Below are 14,587 nucleotides of genomic sequence, written 5' to 3'. Positions count from 1 at the left end.
GACGTCACAAGTTTGACATGTCTGCTCTACAATCTCAGATAGTCAATAAATTTCCAAGCCAAGAGGAAATTTGACAAACTTGCTCCCTAACTTAGAAATGGACCTTATCAGAATAAAAGTTAGATGCTTGGTCTCCAGACTCAGCACCAGGTAACAATATAGATGAGGAGGCCAATTGGATTTCACAGGAGTTACAGCAACATAATAGAATTTGAAGGGACCTTGGAGGTCTTCTACTCCAACCCCCTGCTCAGGCAGGAAACCCTATACCATTTCAAACAAATCCTTGTCCAATCTCTTCTTAAAAACTTCCAGTGTTGAAGCATTCATTGCTTCTGGAGGCAGGTTGTTCCATTGATTAATTGTTCTAACTGTCAGGAAATTTCTCCTTAGTTCTAGGTTGCTTCTCTTTCCATCCATTGCTTCTTGTCCTGCCTTCAGGTGCTTCGGAGAATAGCTTGGCTCCCTCTTCTTTGTGGCAATCCCTGAAATATTGGAACACTGCTATCATGTCAACCCTAGTCCTTCTATTCATTAAACTAGACATACCCAATTTGAGTAACCATTCTTTATATGTTTTAGCCTCCAGTCTCCTAATCATCTTTGTTGCTCTTCTCTGTACTCTTTCTAAAGTCTCAACATCTTTTTTATATCGTGGTGACCAAAACTGGATGCAGTATTCCAAGTGTAATCTTACCAAGGTGTTATAAAATGGTATTAACACATCACATGATCTTGATTCTATCCCTCTGTTAATGCAGCCTAGCACCGTGTTGGCTTTTTTGGCAGCTGCAGCACACTGCTGGCTCATATTTAAGTGATTGTCCACTAGGACTCTGAGATCCCTCTCACAGTTACTACTATTTAGCAAGGTACCACCTATACTGTATCTGTGCATTTGGTTTTTCTTGCCTAAATGTAGATTTTTACTTTTTCCACCATTGAATTTTATTTTGTTAGCTAGCACCCAATGTTCAAGTCTGTCAAGATCCTTCTGTATCTTAAATCTATCTTCTGGAGTGTTGGCTATTCCTGCCAGTTTGGTGTCATCTGCAGATTTGATGAGTTCCCAATCTATCACCTGATCCATTAATGAATATGTTGAAAAGCACGGGGCCCAGAACAGAGTCCTGGGGCACCCTACTACACACTTCCTCCATGTAGATGCAGTTCTATTTAGGGCCACAAGGTGAGCACGGCGTTCAGCCAGGTACGAATCCATCTGGTGGTGATGCTGTCTAACCCACATTTTTCTATCTAAGTAGTAGGTTGTAATCTACTTTATCAAATGCCTTACTGACATCCAAGTAAATTATATCCACAGCATTCCTCTAGTCCATTAATTTTGTCACTTGGTCAAAGAGTGAAATAAGATTTGTCTGGCATGATCTGTTTTTGAAAAACCCATATTGGCTTTTGGTTATGACTTTGTTTGCCTCTAGGTGTTCACTGATTCGTTGCTTGATTATCTTTTCGAGAACCTTCCCAGGTATTGAGGTCAGGCTGATAGTTCTGTAGTTTCCTGGGTCCATTTTTTCCCCTTTTTTGAAGATGGGACTACATCAGCTCTTTTCCAATCCCCCAGTGCTCTAGGATCTTTGAAAGATATAGTTCAGTGGTTCTGAGATCACATCTGCCAGTTCCTTCAGAACCTTGGGGTGTAATCTATCTGGTCCTGGTGATTTGAACTCGTCTAGGATGGACAGGTGCTCACTTATCATTTTCTTGCCTATTTTAATTTGTGTTTCCTATCTGTTTTTATGGTACTGGTTTTGATAGTTTGGACTGTTTTTTTCCTTTGTGTAAAGAGTAGTTCTGCTTTCTCCCTGTTGCTTGTCACCTTCTTGCCACTTTCCCCCATTAATGGACCAGTCACTTCTTTAACTTTTTTTCTTGTTTTTTACATGTTGAAAGAAGCTTTTTTTGTTGTTATTTTTGACTTTTGTTGCAAGCCTTAGTTCATTTTGAGCCTTAGTTTTCCTCACTTCATCTTTGCAGGCTCAGGCTATTTGCTGATATTCTGCCTTAGTTATGTCCCCCTCTTTCCATTTTTTATACTTGTCCTTTTTGTCTTTCAATTACTCTTTCAATTGTGAAAGAATAAATGCAGCAGAACTCTCAGATCAGCAACAATTGTACTATTCTGGGAAGCAGGGCATCCGAAACAACAGGGCTAATTTTTGACAATGAGACAAGAGAGAAGGATTAGAGCTGAGATGCAAGATCTGTGTCGAAAGAATATTCTGGAAGGCCAAGATGTTCTAGAAATGCAAAAGGAATGCTTTGGAATATTGTTGGTTTGGTTCAGTCCACAAAATAAAAAAATAATTGCTATGCAAGGAATTATAGGGTTTATAAAAGGTGAAAATAATAGAAAGCTAGTATTCTTGTTCAGGGGAGATTTCACAGCCAATGGATATGGAAAAGGCCTCAGTTTTCAGCGTTTGTATTGTGTGTATGTCACCAAGACTTTTTTTTTTTCTTTGAATGAAATTGAACAGGTCAGGCTTTTTAGATTTTGTCTCTTTACTGAATTTCCATAATCTTGAGTGGATTGCAGCAGAATCAGAAAGTCCAAACTCATCCAAGAAGAGCAGAGGGAGGTATCAGGCAGTTTCTAGAGTAATGATCTCACCTCATCCACACATCTTACAGTTGCCAAGTTTGAACAACATTTAGTACACGGATCCCATACTGCGTCATTCTCCGTGTACAGCAACCCCAGTACTAATTCCTCTTCAGGCATTTTAAACACACTTGAAACCTCTTCAGCCTCCAAGACTCCTAATTCCACTTTTGCCTGTTACAGGTTTTTCTTCTGTCCACTCCCCCACTTCCACTCACTTCTTTCTTATCAACTTAGTCCATTCAAACTTTATCTTTCTTACTAGACTCTCTTGGATATGAAACTTCTTATCTGTTTTTCACTCAGCTATTTCCCAGACTCCAGTTTTCAGCCAGAAATTCTGTCTTCTTCATTTGGCACAGCAACTCTTCAAGGATATATATAAAGGCTGTCTTGAATGATTTCTCATGACAGTGGACTTTTTTACCTCCAGATGCAATGCATTTTATTTTACCCTTTTTCAATATGAAATAAAGAACATCTTAAACATTTCAGTACATGGGAGATTTTTTTGGCATTTTATTTTAGAACAATTTTCAACCTTGGCATCGCTTTATGGAAATCAGTGGTTTAAAAAACAAAACAAAACAAAAGAGCAGATTTTATAAACTGATGACATTTTAAATTTTTTTAAATGAGTGTTAATTCCTACTTCATCTAGTTATATTAATTCAGTTCATTTCTCAGTAAAAAAAAATAGAAGAAAGCCAACCCTCACACTTTTAAAGAGGTTTTTGCAAATTAAACACTTTTTTTCCTTCCATTTTGTCATGGCAGAATCATGAATCCTGGACAGTCCCTGCAATTTCTTGGCAAGGATTTTTTGTTTGCCATTTCCTCCTTCCTAAGGAAAGAGAAAGTGATTGGCCCAATTTTGGCTAGGGCAGGACTAGAACTCGTGGTCTCCTGGGTTCTAGCCAGATGCCTTAACACTATACCAAACTGGCTCTCAGATAAATAAATACTATGGATTTTTTTTTTAAAAAAAGCATTAGATTCACATTGTCATACAACTTTCAGTGGCCTTACAAAATCAAATGTATAAAATAAAATCATGCTTGATCTCTTCATACTGGGCTCATTATCATCATCATTTAACACATGCTTGCATATTCAGAAAAACTATTATGTTAATATGATTATGATAGTTAACAATTGCAAGAGTAATTGCTATAGATGAATGCTAAGTAACAATACACTTATTCATAAACTAGCATGCTGATATAGAGATTGCATTGCTAAAAATCTGGTTTATTGTTCACAATCTGGCACACAGATAGATTGCAGTGGCACAAAATGTGGTTATAATTTATCACACCAGTGCACAATATGGAATTGCTCTTGCTTGGCTCGTATCAGAACGGGGCTTTGGTAATTAGGAAATCACCAGGAGAAATCTTGCTTCAGTCACAGGGAACAATAAATTAGGTATCTCCATTTGATTGTAATGATATATTTTCTTCCTAGCAAGTTCCTGATTATTAAGACTGTTCTTGCTGCAAAGACAAGATAAAGTAGGGTGTTCAATAGGCAGCTGCTAACATACTTGTCTGCTAGTGATCAGCCAGGGTTCTCTGATTGTTGGTGTGTTATTTTGCCTAACTGGTCAATAATTCCTTGCAAGTTTCTTCAAAAAGTGACTGACATGTCTGTGCAGCCATATACAGTATAATGTGTGATATAAGAAACATAGAATACCAACTTTAAACATTTTGTCTGCTGAACTGTGATCAAAATGTCAACAAATGAATATAATAAAATTTCCAAATAGAATTGAACTTGCAATACATATTTAAAATTAAGTATTTCTCCCTCTTTTAAGACTTCACAGTTTTTTTAAAAAAGAGGCCATTGTGAATCTCAAATATAGCTATATCATTACTGTGTCATGCAACTATTTAAGAAAAATACATAGGCTGTTATCAAAACTGGACAAGGCAGGAGCAAAAGATGAAGCCTTGGCTGCTTCAGATAATAGTCTCAGTTCATAATAATATATGAATGGAACTTATCTCAAATTAAGAACTAAACTAAATAAATTCTTGAAACTTGCAGTTCTTTTATTTTATGCAGAATTAATTTCATACTTAAACCAAGCAGGAACATCTAATGCATGTTTCGTCTTTAATGCTTACCCAGGAGGATTTTAGTCTCTATTCTAATTTTAAAATAATACAGCAATATCTGAAAAGTAATTAATGATACTGACTAATCAAAATACTGCCTACATAGATACACAGAAGAAATTAATTATAGAAGTTAGACTTTTAGAGTTAGGAAAAACTAAAATTTGTCTTGTTTATCTATTTTTGTAGTCAGTAACATTTAATCCTTTGAGGGAGTCAGACTTAAATTTTAAACCACACCTTTTCTAAATTCTATTATTTAGAAGGTTATTTAAAGAACCAAAAATTTCAAGTCTTGATCATGTTTTAGATCCCTATCATTGCCCACACCAGACCTGTGCTTCCATGAATGTCAGTCTGAGGGAAGTAATAAGGAAAGGAAAGCAAAAACAGTAATCCAACTATTTTACACTGCTATAACTATATTCTGTTGACTTGATGACACAAAAACAAGACTTCTCCTATATATAATAATGAGCCACAAAGTGACACATCATCAAATATACTGTAAGAGCAAACTACTAGCTACTCAGAAAGACATGTGGCTTCAACATACCTGCTCTATTCCTGCAGGTCAAAATGGCATCTTACTCAAATAATGAGAATGGATTTATCACAAATACTCATCAAAGAATCACAGATATAGGTTGCTTTAAATACTGATTTTATTCTCATGGGACTCGCGAGGCAATAATGCACAATGGTGTAGAAGAAAGCTTGTGCACAGTTCTTTTTCTAACACTATCAGAAAGAAGTACCTATTTATCAAATAAATAAATTTTGATAAATATAGTGAGAATGGAAGCTTTTGAAGTAAAAGTGATTAACAATATTGGAGAATTTCAAGAGTACATACAATTCAGTGCTGGTGAAGCAAAGAAATAAATTAAAAGTTTGAAGCTAGGAAGTAGAATGTTCAAGGTTATTGCATCAAACTGATAAAGCTTTGAGAAATTATTAATCATACTTTCACTGTGGTCACAATCATTGTCTGCAATTTATAATGGAAGGTGCTTACCGCAAGGAGACAGAGGGTTTGATGAACTGATGTAAGAAAAACAGCCTAGTTTTAAATGTTGGAAAAACTAAAGAGATCATTGTCAATTTCAGAAAAGGCAGGCACAGCCACACTCCTCTATGTATTAATGATTCACCTGTGGAAATGGTTAGAAGCATCAAATTTCTGAGTGTGCAGCTAACAAGTAGACTGGCTTGGTCACTCAACAGTGAGACACTGGTGAAGTGAGTAGAGCAGCGCCTGCATTTTCTGCGTCACATGAGAAAAGTACATCTTCCTTACCACTTTCTATAGAGCAGGGGTGTCAAACTGCTGGCCCACAGACCGGATGCATCATGCCAAAACTGCACTCACCCCATTGCTGGCAATTGGAAAAAAATCGCAATACGTCGCGACACGCCATGTGATGTCGCGAGTTTGAGACCTGTGCTATAGAGGGACGATCGAGAGCATCCTATTATACAGCATTACAGTCTGGTTTAGAAGCATCACTGCTTCAGACAGGAAGGTGGTGCAGAGTGGTGAGGATGGCAGAAAAGATTGTATGTTATATATATGTTATATGTAGCATGTTTATACGTGTTATATATATACTTTTGAGAGCAGGCAACAGAATTTCATTTTTAATGTGTGCCAGTGTGCCCACAGTACAAAATGACAATAAATCTTATCTTAAAAGACCAGCTATTGCCAGCAAGTGTCAGAAGATTAAACTATTGCAATATACAGTACATGAGACTGACTTTGAGGACGAAAGCTTCAATTGCTGAAAAAGCAAAAGCCTGTCTGCTAAACAAGGGAGGACAAATTCAGCAATGTTACCAATACCACAGCAGCTCTCCATTACCAGATTGCTTCTCTATTGAATTCAAAGTGCTGGTGATTACTTTTAAAGTCTTACAACCTACATCCTCCAGGAACTTGCAGGATCATCTTCCTGGCAAGGGTTAGTTTGCTCCGTTGTTTTTTTTAATGGATGTCTTCAAAATCCTGCACAAAATGGTGGAGGGTAAGGTGGCTGAGAACCCTTCAATATGCTTTCACAATGGCTGCCAGAAACACTTTGCCTGGTAGATATGAAATGTTTATTTTTCTTTTAAGAAGGCACTGAATATTTCCTTTTTTCTCAGAGTATTTGGGCATTGGTGGTAAAGAGCTTTTTTAGTTAGTTTAGGATTTATTTTTTTTGTATTCTCTGTTGCAAACCATCACGTGATTCAGGAAAAAATTAATAATTTTAAATGCATGAATGTATGTATAAATAAAATGGGAGAAGTTTGCAATTTTGTGATTAACAAAAGTCCTCAAGTCCCCATAATCAAGTGTCTCTTGAAATCTACAGTATATCCCTTCATGTTTTTTTGTGTTGTTTTTTAACATGCTGTGAGCCGCCCTGAGTCCCTCTGGGGAGAAGGGCGGCATAGAAGTTTAAATATAAATAAATAAATTCTTATCAGCACTTGTAAGCACCAAATTGGACAATCATTTGCATATATTTGCAGTTGCATGGCAACAACTCCCCCAGATATAATCCACACAGGAAGCGTGCAAAGTGCGGTAGCCATCTGGGGCAATATTTTTTTTCTTTTAAGCGATCTCCCAGTTTGTTGCAGCTTGCTTTTCCTAAACAAGACACTAGCATGGCATGACAAGTTCAGCTGCTTGTGTACAGCCAGCCAGGCATGTCTGAACTCCCTTATAATAAGGAATTGGAGAAAGAGGCATTCTGCAAGTTCCTTCAGTTAGCACAAAATTTAGTATCACCTCGAGAGTTTTTAAATAAATATTAAGACACTATTTATCTACTGTGACTGTATATGTTTAACGTTCTGAGATACTTACATCTCATAAATGTTATCTGTTCTGACCTTGATGTATTCAAATTAACTGTTTTGTTTGAGCTTGTAAATTCATGTTCATTAATTGCTGGCAACATTAAAGCTATACTCTTTACTCTTCACCCTCAACACCATTAGCAAATTATGGGCAAGACTGTAAAAAAAAAATGGGTATTAGAACTTTCCAGTTTACATTTTGATCTTAGAAGACTGTACAGAGTGCCATTTGAAAGTTCAAACCATTCCCATATGTATTCAAGCATACTTGTATTGTTAATTCTGCATTTCATTGGAAAATATTACATTATATTGTCTATCAATAATTCTATCTGTCTATCTGTCTGTCGATCTATCTTCTATCTGTATCTGTCTATATATTTATCTCTATCCTATCTGTGTCTCTCATTCTGTGGATCTGTATCTGTCTGTCCGTCCGTCCATCCACCCAGGCTTCCCACCCATCCTGCCACTTTCCTGATTAATTGTAACTGTGACTAATTGAAAATTGCTAACTCTAATCTAAACATTATTCTGCAGGAAGCACAAAGACCAATTTACTTTTTCAAAAAGAATAGTAATATCAAATATGAAAACTTCATTCTGTGCTATTCTATAAGAAATTCTTTTGCATCTGTGAAATACAAAGAAATAATTTATTCTTCTGCTATTTTAGTTGTTTTAGAAATGAACACATCTTTCACAGCTAGGTATAAATAGAAATTTATTTTAATATAATTTATAGTTACATAATTTTCATATTTCCATCAACAATCATAATTATCCATCAAATAGGAAAAAGCTTCTCAGATATATAGTTTTTGGGCAGGAGAAATGTGATGTCTTGAGACATAATATAGAAAAATGTAATAATATTTTTATTTTCAGCATATAAAGTCAACAGATTTTAAGAAGCAATTTGAAAAATTCGAAGTTTAGTACAAAAACATCCACTGATATTAAATAATGCAATGTGGACCATTTTTTGTTTTCATAATTGGCCATGACTGTATCAAGATGATATTACATAAAATATATTTTGCAATGATTTCTAGCTACAAGAGTCTGACAAGGTGACAAAAACTCTGTGAAATGGTGTATACTTGCTTTAAAAGTAAAAACACCATGATACTAGGGGAAAAGAACCTCTATATTCCATGTATTTTCTTAAACAAACTCCTCCATTAAGCTGTTATTCTGAGGAGAAAAAACACAGAAATACCTTTTGATTACCTGCTCATTTCTTTCCACTCCACAAATGCCAATCTAGGTGAAAATTGTGTAATTTTCATTATGAAAACAGAATGAGATGAAAGGCTCTTTAAGCTGCTTTTAATTTGAGTGGGGATACTAGGAGCTCTTAACAGCTATACCATTTTAGCTTATGTACTCCATTCTGTATAACTCGTTCTTGAAGTTAGTTTACAGAAATTAAATACCAAAAATGATTATGCGAAACAGGCATTGTTGTTAAAAATCTATCACTACATCCATAAATGATATACAATTTTACTTTATTCACATCTATTTCTTTTTGTGAGATATTATTAAACCTTGTAGGCTATTTTCATTTTTAGTTGGAGAGTTCTGTGGAATTTTTAAATTGGTTGAAATCATTATCTACTTCAGACAGACATTTCCATCTTCGAAGTTCTTCAATGTCGTCGGTGTTCCATAGTTTTGCAAAACACATCAAACTTTTTCTAAAAAACAAAGTTCAATATTAAAAAGTATTAACCCATCAGCAATCAACATGTAAGTATCTCCACTCTTATTTCATATGGAGAAAATATTTATATACAATAAATGATAAACACAGTAATATACTTTCCTACTTGATAATGCAAGATGAACATAGCATGCTTTGTATCAGAAGGAAGCTGCAATAAAAAACCCCAAAATCTCTGCAGAAAATTCACTAAAATAGTCTTACATTAATTTAAAAGTTAACTTAAAATTAAATTAAAAGGGCACATGCTCAGCTTCATAGTGCAATTAAGATCAATTAGTTTTCCTTCGTATTAAAATTAACACTTTACAGTTTAGCACTTTTTTCCATTTAGCTCCTACTCTCTGGAATCAACTTCTTCTCTAATACTATGTATCTTTAAATTTCCTAAAGTTTAAAAAGCTCCTTAAAACTCTTCTTTTTACAGATCTTTATAAGCCAGAATAACCTCCTTTCTTATTAATCACTATTATTTATGGGTAGTTCTTGCTTAATTTCAATACATTCAGTGATTGTTCAAAGTTACCGATGACACTGAATGACATTTATGACCACCTACCTGCTGCTGCCAGTTCGTCCTGCCACACTATGCATCACTACTGTCCTGCACAGACCCTACTTTTGTGCTACGTTCTTTCTCACTGGTGCAGCCAAGGCCTTGTGTTCACATCCCACCCATAGCCTTCTTTTGTGAAAGACGGCCCTAGTTGCAAAAAATGGACCTTCAAACCGGAGTGTAAACTAAGGCCTTGGTAGCTTATGAAAGAAGCCGTGGCTAGTATAAAAGTAATGCACACTGTAGTGTGAATGGCAGCAGGTATGCAGGCAGCCAAAAGGGAAGAGATTGGGGGAGATAGGCAAGAGGGGAGTTCAAGGGGAGGTAAAGGAGTCAATCCCTTACCTTACTGAGGCTCAGATCTGGAAGGGACCAAAGCAGAAACGGCTTGGATCAGGATGTGTCTTTACTTGAGAAACAACGGGTTTCAGTTAATGACAGCAATGGGAACTGTCAGGATTGCCATTGCTAAGCGATGGATTCACATGCCATCACACTTTATGACTGCATTACTTAGAAATTCAAATCCCAATTACTGTCATTAATTGAGGACTATCGTTATATTATGGTTGTGCTACTATTAGGAAATGTCTTATAGTGTTTATTATATTGTTTTATTGCTGCAATTGCATACTATTTTTTTGTTAACCTATATTACCTAGACCAGGGGTAGTCAACCTTGGCTCTTTTATGACTTGTGGACTTCAACTCATAAAAGAGCCAAGGTTGACTACCCCTGACCTAGACCAACAGGAGAGTGTCCTAACTTCTCTAGCAAGAGTGTCAATAGAGCTTAAACTATGACTTATACAACAAAAAATACTTTAAAAAAATTATTGGACTCTATTACACTTGTATAGAAAAGGATTATCTAGGACAGCATTTTGCTGGAGATGTAAGGTCAATACTTCCTTACAACATATTTCTTACAATGTCCTATACTTATTAATTTGAGGAGAAAATAGTGGATGATATAAATGTGACTGTGTGACAAAAGCTAAATTTTTCAGAGGATAATACTTTCTTGAATTATATATCTAGTCTATGGAACTTGACAACTGGACAACAAAAATGGATTCTCTGTGCCTTACTGTAGCTAAAAGACTGGTTCTGCCATACTGAAAGATGTACGTATGGTCACATGTATTCAGTGGATTAAAGAGTTGATTTCATTTGCTACTTATGAGCAGATTGCTTATAGAAATAAACTTTGTATAATATACTGTATAATAAAATATGGGATTCGTTTATACAAAATACGGTAGGTTAAAAAGCATGATAGTTACATAATAGAAATGAATATACTTTTTCATTTCACACATACCTACTTGCAAAATGTTTGCATTCGATAATTATATATAGAATTGTAACTGTTTACTGTAATGACATATTAAACTTTATATTTTTTGTTGTATTTTTTCACTTATTTTTAAGCACATGTATTTTTATTATGTATTTTTGTGTTTTGTATCTTGTTTTTTCTTTTCTGTTACTATTTTAAAAAACAATAAAAATATTAAAAACGTTTCTACTGGACTAATCAATTAAAAAGTATTAAAGTGTTATATTTTTTTTCTACTGTTATCAAAGGTAACTGTATATTCTAGTGTTTCTTCTGCACATGACAACTGATTACACACACTGACCTGCTTATCAAAACATATTAGATTACAACTGTTTGCAAAGACTAAATTCTCCCATTCAATTGTTTGCTTTTTATGTGTATTTTTTTCTTTCCCAAATTCTCTCACAGAAGATACTAGGATTAATAAAATAGCAACAAGTTGCAACAATACTGTCATTACAGAAAATAAAGTACTGGCATTATATTACATTACAATGTGATGAGAAGGTGGGTTGTACCAGGGAAGTGTGGCTGGTATTTCTAAAGTTTTTAATGCTGCAGGACTTGGGTCCTTTTTTTGGGTCCAAAGTTGCTCAGAACTTCATGACCACTATGGAACTATTTCAGGTTATTTCAGCCCCACCGCTCAAGGGTGATCATGTCCTAAGCTTATTGTTTACCTTGGAACAATTGACATGTGATCTGAAAATAAGGGGATATTGTCATCAAGCCCTTTTCTGGTCAGCTATTCATTCTTTTGTATTAAAGATCTATCTCTAATATAGAAATATCTTAGTTCTATGTATTTCTAGGCTGTTACTCTTTTCTAGATTATTGTAGAAAATCTATCTTGAAGATTGGGAAAATGTAGCAAAGAGATTAAAAAAAGATATTAATAAGGATTAAAACACTAAATTATAAATATTTCCATATGATGGCAAACACATTGGAAAACTTCTCTAATGGAAAAGTTGACTCCCCCCAAAAAAATCAGTATTATGATAATGCAAAAGACTATTTTTAATCCTACTTGATTTAAACTTTTTATATGTAACAAAGGCACAATCTGTTTACTACCCAGTTCTAGTTTAAATAAAGTAGTATATATTCTGCTTTCATATTTTCCTCACAATACTGTTAATAAAATTAAATTGAAAAGGCTTTAAACTTTGACATTTATATTGCTGGGAATCATGGGAGCTGGATAGAGAAATGTTTGTCAATGCATAAATACTACATTCTAACTATAGGAATTAAAGTGGGGAATCTTTATATCACATACCATGTTTATCTGAGAAGAAATCAAACTTGTACTGAAGGCATTTTATCAGAGAAAAAGTAGATTGAAAACACAGGCAAAAATCTGCATGATACTCAGCTTTTAACACCGGGAGCTGCTAACCTCACTTGAAACCAATCCTAGAGATTCTCAGTAAATGTCTACAAGTTATACCGTTCTGTACATAATGTGGATTTGCATGTATCCCCATCACACATACATGCAAGCCAGAAATCACATTTCAGAAAAGCCTAGAGCAAACAAAATTACATTAACAGAAATATAGAGTTATCTATTTCTAAAATTAGTTCCCTTTATTTTGCAAATATGTACAACTCCTCTCACAGACAAGTGCATAAACATACATGCACACTTCTGAGTTGCATTTCTCCTTGACCTTTACAAATACTGTATTACAGAACAAAGCAAGCCAATCTATTATCTAACCTTTTCACATTAGCTGATCTCTCTAGTTCCTTTGATTCATAAGCAGCTTTTTTAAGAATTTCTTTTGGCACGCCTGCTAGTTTAGCAACATTTAGACCATAGCTTCTTGCAGCAACTTCTTTAGTTATTTGATAAAGGAAAGTAACACAGTCAAGATTATTTTGTTCTTCAAAATCTAAAAAGAAAAAGTGTACTTATTATCACTTTATAATGAACTCTTTCAGTACGTTTTTGAAGTTATTTTTAATCAGATATCTGCAAATCCCAAAGTTTTACAAATAGAACTCCAAAAAATTCAATTTCTTCTCTGGATCATGTTGATTCAATTATTCTAGACATTGTCTGGCAGTTTTATGGAACCTGATCCTCTAAACTGAAAGAGCTTTAGGAATTGTTATGAGGTTTAGGACAAAACATATCAGGAATACTAGGATCCCTTTAAGAACAGAGAATTAATTTCTGAATAAGGACTAAGCCAAAATATCACTCAGAGAAGAAACAGAATTCTGGGATTTTTCTGAATGTTCAGTTTTGGACATCCTTGTTACCCACCATAGACAACTAGTACTCAGTCATTCTAATTCTATTGCTAAATATTGAATTTAATTTAATTTTAAATCATATTAATTGTTCCTAACTCCTACTGAGATGACTGAAACTAAGACATAGACCAGGGGTCCCCAACCTGTAAGTGGCCGGCCAGTGCACTCGCATTTGTGGACTGCATGAACAGTGCCACGTCAAGGGTGCTCACGGCCCCATTCACGTGAGCCTCATTGCAGGTGCTCACGGCCCCACTTGTGCGAGCCTCGTTGTGTGCACTTGCGACCCACTCACGTGAATGTCACCATGAATGTAGTGGGCACTCATGAACATACACCTACCCCACTACAAAATCTTTCTCCCCTCCCCCAGGCCGCCAACCCAGGAAGGTTGGGGAACTCTGACATAGATAACCAAATAGCTTTAAGGAATTGCTGAGAACAAGTTATCAGTCTAGTAAATTTGATGTCATACCATCTTCTGGTTTACTATAATCTTCATTCACTAAAAAAGACATATGATAGTTCCCAACATGGATCGGATAAGCTCTTTCCAACTCACACAGTGGAGGATAATGGGTAACAAATAGTGTCAATGAACCAACCTAGAGGGGAAAATATATATTTAAAATTTGAAAGTATATCATCAACTATCAGCAAGCTGATAACCTATCATTTTCCTTTAACTAAATATGATGTTTTAGTTTTGTCCTAAATGCTCCTTAATATACATTAATATTTAGAATTTTTATACATTGTAAGATGGGGCCCAAATTGATCATTCATTTTGCAAGTTAATCCCAAGTTATACAGAAGACAAATTCCTTCCTCTATTTTCAGTTATGAGAAGAATGTATAATTGCACCCTTCACTTCTAACAGAACTTCTGTCATTAACTAAGTCCTGAAGCAACATGACCCATTTGTACCAGCCGTTCACTTTCATACAAGGTGGGTAAATTGTTAGTGGGGGCACTTTTGTATTACAATTAAGTCTATAAATATAATTTCAGTGATATTATTAAATTGCATTCCATGTACACAAGTTCCTGTTTTGAGCATCTCAACATCTGAAAACTTTTCCA

General features: G+C 35.1%; 1 protein-coding gene across 1 annotated transcript; it reads right to left on the bottom strand.

The window, feature by feature from the left end:
- Window positions 1–8,345: 8,345 nt before the first annotated feature.
- On the bottom strand, window positions 8,346–14,108 carry LOC107297366 (DNA mismatch repair protein Msh3; the record flags this gene model as incomplete). Its single annotated transcript, XM_015826729.1, is given in 3 exon segments — window positions 8,346–9,308; window positions 12,962–13,136; window positions 13,979–14,108. Coding segments are annotated over 3 exon segments (435 nt in total), but the record flags the coding sequence as incomplete, so codon positions are not given.
- Between the last annotated feature and the right edge of the window lie 479 nt (window positions 14,109–14,587).

The sequence above is a fragment of the Protobothrops mucrosquamatus genome, unplaced genomic scaffold (genome assembly GCF_001527695.2).
Source record: "Protobothrops mucrosquamatus isolate PMUCROS unplaced genomic scaffold, P.Mucros_1.0 scaffold3260, whole genome shotgun sequence".
NCBI lineage: Eukaryota > Metazoa > Chordata > Lepidosauria > Squamata > Viperidae > Protobothrops > Protobothrops mucrosquamatus.
Note: the sequence above shows the minus strand (reverse complement) of the source record. Positions and strands in the feature narration are given on the sequence as shown.